The sequence below is a fragment of the Periplaneta americana genome, chromosome 4 (assembly GCF_040183065.1).
Source record: "Periplaneta americana isolate PAMFEO1 chromosome 4, P.americana_PAMFEO1_priV1, whole genome shotgun sequence".
NCBI classification, from domain to species: domain Eukaryota; kingdom Metazoa; phylum Arthropoda; class Insecta; order Blattodea; family Blattidae; genus Periplaneta; species Periplaneta americana.
In genome coordinates this window covers 76341073-76356073 of record NC_091120.1, presented here as the reverse complement: position 1 = coordinate 76356073, position 15001 = coordinate 76341073, and the positions used below count along the sequence as shown (strand labels likewise).

Sequence of the window (15001 nt, the reverse complement as noted above, 5' to 3'; positions counted from 1 at the left end):
AAACCACATACCGAATTTGTAATCTGTGGTGACATAAACATAGATTATCTATCAGAAAGCTCACGTAAAAGAAAATTAAACTCACTTCTTGAAACTTATAATCTTAGTCACACAGTAAGTTTTCCAACCAGAACACAAGCTGGAAGTAGTACTGCCATTGATAATATATTTATAGATAAAAGTAGATTGAATTCCTATTCAACAGTACCATTAGTCAATGGCCTGTCTGATCACGATGCACAAATTCTAAGTGTTTTCAATATGAGTGAAAAATTCCAAAGTGTTAATCTAAAAATAAAAAAAAGGATTATAAATGCTGAATCTCTTCATCATTTAAATACATGTCTACAAAATGAATCTTGGGAAAATGTATATAGTACCGATACCATTGATATTAATACTAAATTTAATGCATTTTTCACTACATTTACGAATTATTTCAATGAATGTTTTCCAGTTAAGGTGGTGAAAAAATGTAAAAGTAAAAACACGTGGATAACTCAGGGAATTAAAATATCATGTGCTAGAAAAAGGAATCTATATTTAATGAGTAGGAATAGTGATGATCCTCATGTTCTTAATTACTACAAGAATTACCGTAAAACTTTGACAAAAGTTATAAAAGATGCAAAGAAAATGTATCTGAATGAAAAAATACAAAATTCAGATAATAAGATTAAAACTATTTGGGATATTATTAAAAATGAAACTAATCGATATTCAAAGAGTGAAAATATTACTTGCATTAAAATCAATGATAGTAAAATAGATAACCCAAAATCAATTGCAAATCATTTTAACAACTTCTATATAAATATTATTCAGAACTTAAACATTCAAGATTGTGCAGAAGATGCTGCACTTGGTTACCTAACTGATGCATTTAACACTGAGTTTTTAGGTCTCAAATTTATTCCCACTACCGCAGCAGAAATCATGCATGTGATAAAACAACTAAAAACAAAATATTCCTCTGGATATGATGAAATTCCACGTAAAGTTCTGAAAGCTTGTTCTGAAATATTATCCCCTCCGTTAAGCTATCTATGCAATTTGTCAATGCAATGTGGTATTTTTCCAGAAAGACTCAAATATTCAATAGTAAAACCAATATACAAAAAGGGAGATAAATGTACTATTGCTAATTACAGACCCATATCATTATTAACAACATTTTCAAAAGTGTTTGAGAAAGTTATGTATAATAGATTATATCATTACCTGGAGTCCAACAATATATTAGTTTTAGAACAGTTTGGGTTTAGAAAACAAAAATCGACAGAGAATGCTGCTTTTAGTTTGGTGGATGAAATACTAAATTCATTAAATTCGAAACTACATGTAGGTGGGATTTTTTGTGACTTGGCTAAAGCATTTGATTGTGTAGACCATAGTATATTAGTAAAAAAATTGAAGTTTTATGGTATTAAAGATGAGATGTTGGGTTGGTTTACATCGTACTTATCAAATAGAAAACAAAAAGTAGAAATAAATGTACCAAATAGTCATAAAGTTACTTATTCAGAATTTAGAAATATTAAACATGGTGTTCCGCAGGGGTCAATTTTAGGTCCATTGTTGTTTCCAGTTTATATTAATGATTTAGCCTTGACCATAAACAATTCATCCCATGTAATTTTATTTGCAGATGATACAAGTGTAATTATTTCAAGCAAACAATACGATCATTTTATAAACACTTCTAATACAGTGCTGAATCTAATGAATGAATGGTTCCATGCAAATAAACTAGCACTTAATGTTGATAAAACCAGTGCAGTCAAATTTAGTACACACAATAGTGCTCAGGTTTCCTACAGTATTCGATTAAATGGAACTCATCTCAAAGAATCTATAAGCACAAAGTTTCTTGGTTTAGAATTGGATAATCACTTGAACTGGAAAACGCATATAGAATGTATTACTCGTAAATTGAGCTCTGCCTATTATGCATTAAGATCCTTATCTACTATTGGTGATATAAACTTACTTAAAATGTCATACTTTGCATATTTTCACTCTGTAATGAAATATGGATTAATATTCTGGGGTAACTCGTCTGAAGCTAAACACGTTTTTGTTTTACAAAAGAAAGCTATAAGAATAATGGCCGGTGTGCATAAAAGGACCTCATGTAAAAATATTTTCCGAAACTTAGAAATCTTGACTTTACCTTGTGAATACATTCTTTCCCTAATGATGCTGTATATTAAGAACCAAGATAAATTCAGTACTAATGAAGACATTCATCATTTTAATACAAGACATAAATCAGATCTTCATCTACCCTCTGTTAGTCTAAGCTGTTTTAAAAAAGGAGTTCGCTATTCATGTATAACAGTCTTCAATGCACTGCCTAATAATCTTAAAGATTTGAAGAACAACGAGAAAAGGTTCAGAAAAGAATTAACCAAATTTCTACATACTCATACCTTCTACACAATTGATGAATTGTTTATGCTTGTGAATTGAATTATTCTACTTAAATGACATGTACAATTTTATATAGCTCAACTAAAATATGTTTTTATATTGACTTAATCTGTTTACTATGTATTGTATTTTTTGTTTAGCATAACTGATGAATTGTATGTACTGAAAATTGAATAGTATACTGTATAGGTCAACTGATGAATTGTTTAAGCTTATAAATTGAATTAATCTACTTCATATGAATTGTATAGCTTAACGAAAATAAGTTTGTAAATTGAACTAATTTGATTGTATATGTTTGTATAGTTTGGCTGATGAATTGTATATGTTCTTAAAATGATTACTAGTCTGTGTAGCTCTACTGATGAATTGTATATAGACCTACTGTAAATTGAATGGTAATATGTATAGCTCAACTGATGAATTGTTTATGATTATAAATTGAATTAATCTACTTGATATTAATTGCACAAATTTGTATAGCTTAATGAAAGTATGCTACTTTGTATTGTATATATTTGTATAGTTTTGGCCGATGAATTGTATATGCTTTAAATTGAATAGTAATCTATATAGCTCTACTGATAAATTGTTTGTGTTTGTAATTTGAAGTAGTTTGCATGATATGTATTATCAATTTCTGTATATCACAACTGGTTGAATTGTTTATGCCTTAAATTTAATTAAATTGTTTTGTATTATAATATAGCTCAACTTATGAATGATCGTTTGCGTTTGTAAATTTAATAATCTGATTGGCTATGTATTGTATACTTTTAGTAGAGCCATCGATGTAGCTCAGTCGACAGACTCGCTGGGCTGCTGATCCGGAGCTGCGTTCGGGCTTGGGTTGGATCCCCCTTTGGACTTTGGTTTCTTCGGAGGTTTTCCCCAGCCGTGGGACTGAAGCCAGATGGTCTATGGCGAGTCCTTGGCATCAACCCCTTTGATTTGATTACCCCCTTTGATTTGATTACCTGGTTGGGTTTTTCCGAGGTTTCCCCCACCGAAAAGGCAAATGCCGGGTAATATTTTGGCGAATCCTCGGACCTCATCTCATCTCACTACATCTCGCCAAAATGTAAAAAAATGTAAAAATATTGTACAAAATTGTAAAAATTGTAGAAAATTACTAAATTGTAAAACTATAAAAATTTGTAAAAATTGTAATTGTAATATTGTAAAATGTTGACATGTTCCACATCTTAAAGCTTCATTGCTCATGTAAGATCTATGGAATAAAATAAAATGAATGAATGAATGAATGAATGAATGAATGAATGAATGAATGAATGAATGAAAGCTGTCGTGCGTAGTATGCCTCCCCAATTGCTAGCTTTGGTAATGGCTGCACTTGTTGGAGGTCAAAACAAAAGAAAAGGACATACTATTCTGAGGATCTTTCTTCATAATTTTGTGAAATGTTTTCGCTCTCAATTTATGAGCAGTTAACTCAGCTTGTAGTTCCAATTTCTTTTCTGGAGTATCAGCACATTCAATTTGGAATTTCGTCTTGATGCAAAAGCTACAAACGTCCGTTGCAGGATCCCCAAATCCCAAGTTGAAATTTGTAGAAAAAATGTTATAAAAAACATTTTTTCACCTTTAAAGAATGTGGAACTTCAGCATTGTACATTTTATACAATCTATTTATGTTCAGTTCCGAAGCAAGGTAAAGTCTCTTACTTTTCCCCCTTGAATAATGGCTTTCTCTGGCTTTGAGTTTAGAAAGAAAATTGATTACAGACTGTTTTTTTTCTGCATACAACTTGCTTTTGCGGTCACCCCCTCTCTTCTCAGTGATGGGTTTACACGACATTACTGACTTAGCAATACTGTTAGCTCTGCTTTGCCCAATACTGAATAAAGTTCTAAAAAACTTACAGCATATTGGAAGTGTTTCATCATGAACTCTAACTTGATACCTGATGAACATCGAGTTTAATTTTTCACCATCCTTCCTTGGACGACGTCGTTTCGGAACGGACACAGACATCATGGATCCCAGAAGTCTATCTTGCTGCAATTTATCATGATGATTAAGGACTCTTTTTCTTTGCTGAATTAGGTAGAACGCTGGGATGCTGCAGCATCTGTATCTTCCTTCCTTATGGTTACAGGGAGGCTCGAACTGAAGCATGTCAGGATCCTTGTCGGTATATCTAAAAATTTCAAAATTATGATTATATTAGGTGATGGACTATGCAACAAACTTAAACGATATTGCATCAATTATTGCGTGATTAATTATCACATTATCATAACGGGTGGATTAAGGAGTTAATTCTAACTCATAAACTCATATGTAAAACTGTATGTAGAAAAGTATAATAGACTCACCTGTTTTCTTGTTCTCTCTTTCGTTTCGATGTTCCACTCTTCCGACGTTTTCGAGTTCCTGTAGAGTGCTCCCCAACTGGCACACCTTCTTCCATGATTTCATAACATTCGTAGTGCTTAAAATGTTGTGATGAATGCAGCTAGTACTCTATTTAGCCCTTTCGTGTAAATTCTTAAAAAATATTAAACCTTTCACTTATTTCCAGAAGCTGTATTAACTAACCCCTTGCCTACTGAAGTCTAGTCAGCAACGTGATGCGCTCCCAAAGCGTAGCCGTCTAGACATGACGTCTCGGAGACCCTGCGACTTTTATTTACAGTTTTCATTCAAGCTGTCATATTGAGTTTTTTTAAGCTGTCTATTTAGAGATTTTTTTGTATGTTGTAAAACGACCTTTCTTGAAGAAGAGGAGTTATTTTGCTCTAAATATTCGCGAAAGGTTTTCCAAAATTCGTAACTGTTTAAATAGAAGTGCATTGAAGTTGTCCTGCATCCCAAGTGGAATCGACAAAGTTTAAGAAAGGGAGTGAGAATCGAGGTCTTGTAAGAGTTATTGGCAGTAAAGTGACATGACAGAAGAGGTCTGTCTACGAAGCACGAGATTCACATGGTCAACATAAAGGAAAAAAGGGTAACAATGAAGGGGAAGAAACGGTGGTGAAACTGAAGGGCGTAATAGAGTACAATAACGTTATGTTGTGGGATCGCCGTCAGGTCAGCGTCAGAATGAAGTCTTATATCCCTTCCTCATTATGACAAAATACGTAAAAAAATACTGCAGAAATGTTTCCTTCAATATAATATTTATGGTACCGGTCCTTTTCAGCTTGTCAATGTCTACGTAATTGCATGTAAGACCGTGAAGGGAAGCAAACCCAGGCAGGAAAGGATCGTCACAAATCGACTAGACCTGAAAGCAGACATTTTATTGAGGTTTAACCTTGCCTAGCTGCAATGTTAGTTGAAGGGATACTGGTGTTACGACGACAATGTTACAAGCAAACTGTCGGGCTCATTTTCCCCCCCTTCCCGTCATATACCTATCACCCATAGAAAAAGAAACCAGCGATAACCTGCAAAGTTTTTAAATCTCACAAGAAACAAGCGAAATAACGTGGGAGTGCAAACAATGTTTTGTATTAGAGTCTCTCGAAGCCTACCATACAGTTCAAAATGCAACTAAATTATGAGTATAATATCACAGTTTGTAGTAAAAGACCCATGTTTATTGCAAACGACCTCCACCTGCCTTTAAATGCTACTTAACGCACACCATTACCTCACTGTCTGCGCGTGGGGATTTAAATAGAGATTCCAGGCAATAAACTCGTCCTTTTAAATCTTACTGCATGGACCTAAAGGTAGCAATAATAAAAACTTTAGAGAAGAGTCAACAATGAACATTAGTTAACGACAGGAGGCGAATTAATTACGTTCATTCTGGTGTACTGCTTTCGTTAGAAATCTTAACTTCATGGACTTAATTCGGTTTGATCCATTCAGGGTGATGGACAGAATACGTTCTGAATCAGACCCTCGATTTCAGGCTGACTTTAAACAGGCTGAAAATGTCAGTTGCAACAAATGTCAAGCGTAGCATGATGAAGCGCCTCTAAAAGAACGTAAATTCGGAAAAAACGCATTTTCGATAAAATGTGGACTTAACGCGTTTTGATTCCGAGCTCCTCAACTACAGTGATGAATATGTTGTGAAGTATCTTCTGGTATTAATGAATTATGTTCTTTGTTCAGTATGAAACTAGTTACGTGTGAGGTATGTCTACAATTTTTTTGTTAATGACAAACATTTCTCTCTAAATCCGCTTATGTTATCTGAACATATATTGCTAGTCTTGACATTTTGACAGTAGCTTGATTATTATATTTAAACCTTTCCCCTGTTTTCTTGAATGTGTATTGGGTATCGTCACGAACTGTTCTCCAGTAGGCTTAAATTTCATCATATAAGAAACTCCACTTAGCTTTTATTTTACGTTTCTGTGTTCCCTACTTTACTTCAGCAATTCGTAAGACCAAGCAAGGCATTACGGATGATTCACGTCAGATACTGAAGGTATATAACAAACTTTTACCGTTGAAGTGAAACAAATAACTCATACAAAAACAAATATTGTTTTCACTAGATTCTTTCGTCGTTTCACAAAGGTGTGATTCATGAACGGATTTGACTAGACAGGTATGCGTTTGAGTTGTTTGTCATTATTGTTATTAAATTTAATATCTGACCTAAATCCACCTCAGCATTGGCATCCTTCGTATCACACAGAACGCCAAAATCATAATTAAATTGTATTTTTCACAGTAGTTTGTCAGCATCAATAGCCAGAAGTGCATCCCAGACACGGACCTTCATATCTTCCATATCAGTAATTGGTCACTGGTAAGCCACGGCACTGATATCATTACAAATTAATAGGTAAGTGGTAATCTGGGGACTGATATTCCACATTCTAAGACGAATAAATCACTGGAAATTTCAACGTAAATCATAATAAAGTATCTCAGATGTAGCACCTGCAACCACAGGTTACTCAGTAAGAAGAAAATATCATTTCTATTTAAAACTATCAGAACGAGATTAAATGGAAAATAAATTTACACTTGAAAATGGAAAAACTACTATATTTACCTCTAGCAATGTAATTATTAATTGGTGTCATATTTATTTAGAATACACTATTAATCTTCAAGAAAAGAATAGCATGAAGTAAACTCTACTGTAATAATAAAACGTCCCGTTCCTTGGTCACCACGTGTCTGAGCATAATACATTTAGAATATATGTTTGCTTATGTAATCATCATGATTCACCGATCACCGTTTACTCATATCCGTGATCTGAAGACTATGTCTCTGATGTAATGGTGATAACTGATATAGAAATATACTGAACAGAAATTAGTTTTGATTGAACGTTTTCTATTTCAGGAATCGTACCCAAAGTGAAAGTAAGAAAAGTAGTATAAGTTTTTACGTTAAATTTCTACAAGTTTTTAATCTAAATTGCTCTAAGTCTCCGTCATATAGAACGTCCGGAGAAACTGTATACAGAGACACACAATGTACAGTTGTAAAAAGAAAAAGTGGCCGCACTCGTGAACAGCGAATATTTTTTAAGTCCACTTCGGGTCACGGCGATGTTACAAGATGCATATGCTTACAGAAGCAGTTCTGGAACTACGCAATTATTCCACATCAGCGTCTCGTAGATTAGCAGTAAAGTGCTAGCTTAATGATTCGAAGGTTGTGAGTTCGGGCATTGTTCAAGTTTTCATTTTATTTTTTAATCGTTCCTTGGCAATACAAATAATATTCAAGTTATCATTTGTATTCTGTTATCGTTCTTTAGCGATATAAATAATATTCAAATTATCATTTGTATTTTGTTATCGTTCTTTAACGATATAAATAATATTCACGTTATTCATATTCTGTTATCATTCTCTTCTAATAAAAATAATATTCAAGTTATAATTTATATTCTGTTCGTTCTTTACCGACATAAATAATATAAATTTAATATTAGGTTTGGAACAATACAGTTGCATAATACTGGTGTTAGTTTGTTCTTTTTATATTATTACATTATACTATCTTGAAAAACAATAAAATGAAAAGGAGTGACGCGGAGTTGAACCTGAGACATTGACACCTATATTCCGACGTTCTTCCGACTGAAATACGAGGGCACAAATATAAAAACATTTGCGGAAAACTGCGCCCAATTCCCCTCCAACACTTTCTGATGATTTGTAGAAGCTCGTCCACGATGCGGGGGACAAAGGCTAATTGGAATTTAACTGATCGGGTCAAAAATCTTGATAGAAGTAATATTTAACCCTTGCGAATTTTACGAATACTGTTTAAAGTACGGTTTAATTTCTTGTATAACAACGAAGAGAACGTTTATTATGTTCACGTTGCAGCAGTATTTTAATTAGAAAATTCACAGATTTCGAATTAAACGATTGAAGAAACACTGGAAAATTTGATTGTCTGATCACGTACAGAAGGTCTAAAAATTTGGCATCGCTGTCCGGACGGCTGACAGTTTGCCTAGTACTCGCAACTGATCAGCTATTGTGATGTTTATATTGGATTAGTGTGCAGTTTGACGTACAGCGATACAGTTTAGTTTATTTCAAAACTACGAGATGCCAGAGTTCACAAATCGTGAGTACTTAGACACAGATCCAGGCCGCGGAAGAAATTCGGAACAGTGAAGAACTACTGACCAGAGTTCGTCTTAGACTAGAAGATGTGAAAACTGTACGCACGCTGATGGTGTACATTTTGAACAGTACCTGTAAGATGTGAGTGGAATGTGGTTTACAGAGTTTATTACTCTTTATTTCATTATTAACTCCCAGAATTAGTGATTCGTAAAACAATAAACTGTCATGTTAATTACATCTTGTTCACAAAGTTACATCAGTTTTATTTTTCCATTAATTGTAACTGAAATTTCAATCCTAAGTGTCTTCACTAATTTGGATATAATTTTCTGATTTTCACGTTATTTCTTGTTATTGCTGTACGTATTTCTTGCTTACATTAAAATTATTACGTCATACTTAGTATTGAATTGTTAGTGTATTGCATTGTAAGTTGATAATTATTCTGCATTCATTGTTGAACTGCGCCCGGACACGAGCTATTTTGTTCACTCTGGTTATTAATTTACATTTTCTGACATTAAATTACACAAACTAAACAAGTAACAGTTACGTCCCTATCCGGAGTTTACGTAGGTCATTTTTGTGCGAAGATTTATCCCCAGATTAGCTCGCGAAGCATTGCACCGAAGCTCAGTACATATGTTTGCTGCCGTCCTGCCATCACCTGTTGCAAGATACACGGTGAAAGGTAGTTGAACTTAACCCACCCCCTTAAAGTCGCTGATCGCATGGGGTGTGGGGTACTGCTTATGCGGTGTTGAGACATCTTGCAATTGACGTCAGCGCTTTCGAAACACTTATTATCCGTAAGTACTATAATTTTTTTTTATTTCACAAAACTGACTCTAAATAATGAGTTATATGGCTCCTGTCAATTAATGTACTATCTTACCTTCTACCTTGTATACTGTATAGGTATGTGTGTATATAAATCTTAATTAATTAGAATCAAGCACACATTTATTTCTAACTTTCGATTAAATAAAAAGCTAAAACAATATACAATGTGTGCAACCTTAAAATTACAGATATAGAATGATACTCGTACTATTATTTTTCTAGGGTTTTAGCTTTTCCTGTTCTCACATAATAATAAGAATGTTGGATACTACAGGCATGGCGTAAAGGATAGGCTATAAGTATTATTCGACCGACCACAGTGGAGTCCCGCATCCAGGAGCGCCACTTCTACTGTTCTTGCGTTCCTATAGCGTCGTCGCGACAGTTCACATTACGCTCACGGCTCCGCTCGTCTTGGTCGAGTAATATCTAAATTGATGTCTCTAAGATCTGACGCTGAATGCACGCAGACAAGCTGCCAAAGCATTGAAATATTCGTGAAGAATTTAATAGTTTTAACAATTTAATAATTAAAACTATAGATTAGAGAAAAAAGTGGCAAGAACATATTCACATAAGGAAAGAAGAAAACACCACCATTGCAAGCAATGACCATTATAAAGTCATATAAGCCAAGGAAGAAAGTTTTGATTTACAAACACACACCAACTACGAGTAGGCCTATAAATTTCATTTAGAAACTGAATATATTTTAATATTTTGTAACTATCTTTTGAGGTGATGCTGATGATGATGATGATGATGATGACGACGACATAGAAGAAGAAGAAGAAGAAAAAGAAGAAGAATTATGGTATATTTCTGCAATGTAAATAGAAGAGAATCAACTCATGTTTTAGAAAACACATAGGAATATAATGTTTATAAAAAATGGGAAGCAATAAGATTAATATTATTGTCCTATTAAAACAAAAATTTGCATTCCTTCCTGTAGCATCCTAGTTAGGCACCAACTTCCAATTCGATGATAATGACAACAAATATGATGTTAATGGTGTTGATGATGAAATAATAATAATAATAATAATAATAATAATAATATTAATAATAATAATAATAATAATAATAATAGTAATACTAATCATAATAATACTTATCACTTTTAGAGAACCTGAAAGTTCATAGTCGCTACCCTGAGCAAGATTAATCCCACCATATCCCACCTCGCACCTTACTCTAATCCATTTTATAATAATAATAATAATAATAATAATAATAATAATAATAATAATAATAATGATTATAATAATAATTATAATAATAAAAAAATAATAATAATAATAATAATGATAATAATAATAAAAATAATAATAATAATTATTATTATTATGATAATAATAGTGATAATAATAATAACAATAATAATAATAATAATAATAATACTAATTCTGTTACTGTCAACTTCCAACTATGGGGGAACTTCATTCAGTAAATCTAAATTATACATTCAATTTTGTATTTAAACATTCCATTTAGAAATTACAGGACTTATGTTTCAAAATGGCACATCTTGAGTCCCATTTACTTAATATTGCTTTGTATTTCATATCATATTCAGATAATTATGGAGGAATACTGCTTCATGAATTCATCTGCATCTCCCGGAGGAAGCGGTGTCAGTGGTCTTCTGTTTGCCAGTCTCATCTCAACACTTGTCAGCACTCAGAACCAACTGGGAAACCCTGAAGACTACCCAAAAGACGCCACAAGCCAACTGCTACCTGAATACGACTTCGTTGTCGTAGGCGGAGGTTCAGCCGGCTCCGTGGTGGCCAGTCGACTCAGCGAGGTGAACAAATGGAAAATCCTACTTTTAGAGGCTGGAGGCGACCCAACACCCACCTCAGATATTCCAATTCTTGCCATTAATTTACAGAACACGGAAATCGACTGGCAGTACCGTACTGAACCTCAACAAGGCATGTGTCAGGGTTTACGAGATAGGCGTTGTAATTGGCCAAGAGGTAAAGTTTTGGGAGGAAGTAGTGTTATCAACTACATGATGTATATTAGGGGAATGAAGGGCGATTATGATAAGTGGGCACAAGATGGGAATTATGGTTGGAGCTTCGACGAAATTTTACCTTTCTTTAAGAAATCTGAAGACATGACTTATAAACCATTGCTTCAAAGTCGTGGCAACATTTCATATCACGCGACAGGAGGACCTTTAACAGTAGAGAAAGCAAATGTCGACCATTATAAAGAATCGTTTCTAAGGGCAGTTATCGAAATGGGATACGAATGGTTGGAAGACATCAATGGGGAGCGTCAATTAGGTTTCGGAGAACTATTCGGCACTTTGAGGGATGGCAGAAGATGCAGCACAGCCAAAGCCTTTCTCAGTCCTGTGAAAGATAATGATAATCTTCATGTTGTTAAACATGTTCATGTTACTAGGTTACTAATTAACGAAACAACGAAAACCGCTTACGGGGTCGAATTTCAACACAACAATGGCCATATCTATACTGTTAAATCAGGGAAAGAAATAATTTTATCTGCCGGGGCAATAAATTCCCCCCAGATATTAATGTTATCAGGAATAGGACCGAAGTCTCACTTAGAAGAAATGGGGATCAATCCTATTGTTCAAAACTTGTGTGTCGGTGAAAATTTACAAGACCATCTTATATTTGTCGGATTGGTCTTCAACATTAAAGATTCACAAATCAGTCAACCACCTAATAAACTGGATACATATTACGATTTTTTGACAAAAAGATCCGGTATCTTGACGAAATTCGGAGTAACAGATATGTTTGGATATATAAAAACCAACATTTCTACATCTGATAACAGATCAGACTTACAAATTTACTTTTTGTTAGTAAATGCTAATGATACAGAATCGGCAAGTTTATTATCACATGCATTTGGACTTGATGGCTACACAACTGCTTCTATGCAAGCGTTGACTCAACAAGCCGATCTTCTTATAGGGGCTCCTGCAATTATTCGACCGGAGAGCAGAGGTAGAATCCTTCTCAAGTCATCAGATCCTTTTCAACATCCCAAAATATTCCCGGGATATTTAACGGATCCTGAGAATAAAGATATTGACACACTTCTACAAGGCATAGATTTTTACCTGAAATTCATAGAAACTAATGAGATGAAGTCAAAAGAAGGAAAGCAGAGAAAATTATACATAAAAAATTGTGACAATATAGAGATAAGCACGAGAGCCTATTGGGAGTGTGCTCTGAGGCACATAGGAACTACTGTTTATCACCCTTCGGGAACATGCAAAATGGGTCCAGAATCTGATTCCACAGCTGTTGTGAGCCCAGAACTGAAAGTGTATGGCGTTAAAGGACTTAGGGTTGCTGACGCATCCATAATGCCAACTATAGTTAGCGGTAATATTAATGCTCCAACAATAATGATAGGTGAAAAAGCTGCCGATATGATAAGAAAAGAATGGGAATTGAAAAAAAGACACATTTGATTTCTGCTCAGGGTATAATTCATAATATAAATGCGTTTCTCGAAAACTTTCCTTCGGATTAGGGTTGCAAATAGTCGTTTCGTTGCATTTTAATTGTTGCATTATTAAATTAAATGTCGTCTGACAGATTGTATTCTTTTTTATTTTATGTACTACTCCCCTACTATTAGAATATATTTAATTTTACATTCTAACGTGGATATTACCTTCAGACTAGATATACTTATTTGCAATTTAACTGAAGAAAATTTTAGTAAAATATTACATTCTCATGGAAGGAAACAAATATTCTACATAATTATTTCAACTAATCTTCGTGATTTAAAAATGTTTTATTCCAATAATAATTAATATTCATATAACATATATTGTCAAAATCACTGAAAATATCAACGATTTTTCTAATATATTCACGATGAGCATGCAAGAACGGTTCCAATCCAAATTAACAAAGAATACTGTTCTGAAAACACGAGTTTGTGTGAAAGTGATTTTTTGCGTTATGAACGCGTGGCCGTATTTTTAGTTCTATACACACAGGCTATGGATTACTTGTGCAATGTCGACGTACTATTTTCTTCCCACAAGCGTTGTTTTATAATACTCTTTCTAAATACAGTAGCATTAGTAACAGTCTCTTAAGAATTATTGTTTAATAAGCATATTATAATATTAAACATTAAGCTGTCACAGGGAAATAAACTGAAGTATATAGTTATGTGTGTATTCAATAAAATGCATGATGTAAAATGTGTTGCAGCTTATTTTATTTTTTAAATTTGTCAATTGGACTAAGCTGAGTTATCGATCTTTTAATGACTAAAACCTACGTCATAAAGTACTTCTAATTTTCACTTTTTAAATACAGGGTACAATAAATTCATTCACGAAAGCAAAAAACTATTATTTCTTTCTTTCTTAGAACTTCTCTACTGTCCCTTATTTTCAAGTTCTGAAACTTTATTTTTAACAATGTTTTTTTTTTCAATTATTTTAATTGTTTCATTACATCTGAAGTTTACTTTTGTATTAAAATAACGGAGATAGTTTATTTTTATTTTTATACTGAGGTTTGTGCTCAAATCACAAAAAGATTTTTACTCTGTAAAAGACTGAATTCCTCCTTTTAATTGCTAATAAACAGCTGCGGAAAACAACTTTATCAAGTCGCAGACTTGAACATCATATGTTGCTATTTTGCATCCCTATCAACGGAATGCTCCTTCATCATACATGGTACGCCAATTTTCGATGAATTTCTCATGTACGTAACAAAGTTTTAATTTAAATCTGACATTAAATATATGGAGATATGCAACAATAGATTAAACGAGAATTTAAAACAAGCCGAGATATTTGCATAAATCTATTGTTGGTGGGATTATTTAACTAACAAAAATCAAGAATGCGCTCTGCTGCCATTTATAAGCAAAATTTGTTTAGTGCATAAAATTTATTTCTTTATTCTGCTTTGCAATATTAAATCAGCTGCTAGTCTGTTATTAAAAATCTGTTAGTCTTCGCCATCATTTGTGCTATTTTTTTTAGTAGTATGAATGTTACAATACTTCTTGCATAAAATATAACCAAATTTACTTCAATGGTGAATATCTCGAAAACATGTCTTTATCGGTTGGTCTCTTATTTCATAACTCCGTCCATATGACTAGTACTCTTGATAATATACTTCATGTTCAACTGTGAACTATATAACAA

At 33.4% G+C, this 15001-nt stretch overlaps 2 protein-coding genes across 6 annotated transcripts in view; one reads left to right on the top strand and one right to left on the bottom strand.

The window, feature by feature from the left end:
- The window catches only part of LOC138697977 (tyramine receptor 1-like), a 689651-nt gene that overhangs the window by 341579 nt on the left and 333071 nt on the right, over window positions 1-15001 (bottom strand). The gene's annotated exons all lie outside the window — the stretch shown is intronic.
- Window positions 6699-14185, top strand: LOC138697966 (glucose dehydrogenase [FAD, quinone]-like). Of its 3 annotated transcripts, none has more exons than XM_069823592.1 (3): window positions 6699-6940; window positions 7098-7211; window positions 11393-14185. In XM_069823592.1, the coding sequence occupies exon 3, from the start codon at window positions 11399-11401 to the stop codon at window positions 13283-13285; it is 1887 nt and encodes a 628-aa protein (XP_069679693.1). In that variant the 5' UTR covers window positions 6699-6940; window positions 7098-7211; window positions 11393-11398; the 3' UTR covers window positions 13286-14185. The 3 variants fall into 3 exon arrangements, with proteins under 3 accessions (XP_069679693.1, XP_069679692.1, XP_069679694.1); XM_069823591.1 differs by having other exon boundaries at window positions 6699-6971; XM_069823593.1 differs by lacking the exon at window positions 7098-7211 and having other exon boundaries at window positions 6699-6848.

Coding starts and splice junctions, on each gene's coding strand:
- LOC138697966 (XM_069823593.1), top strand. CDS start 11,399: ATGGAGGAATACTGCTTCATGAATTCATCTGCATCTCCCGGAGGAAGC.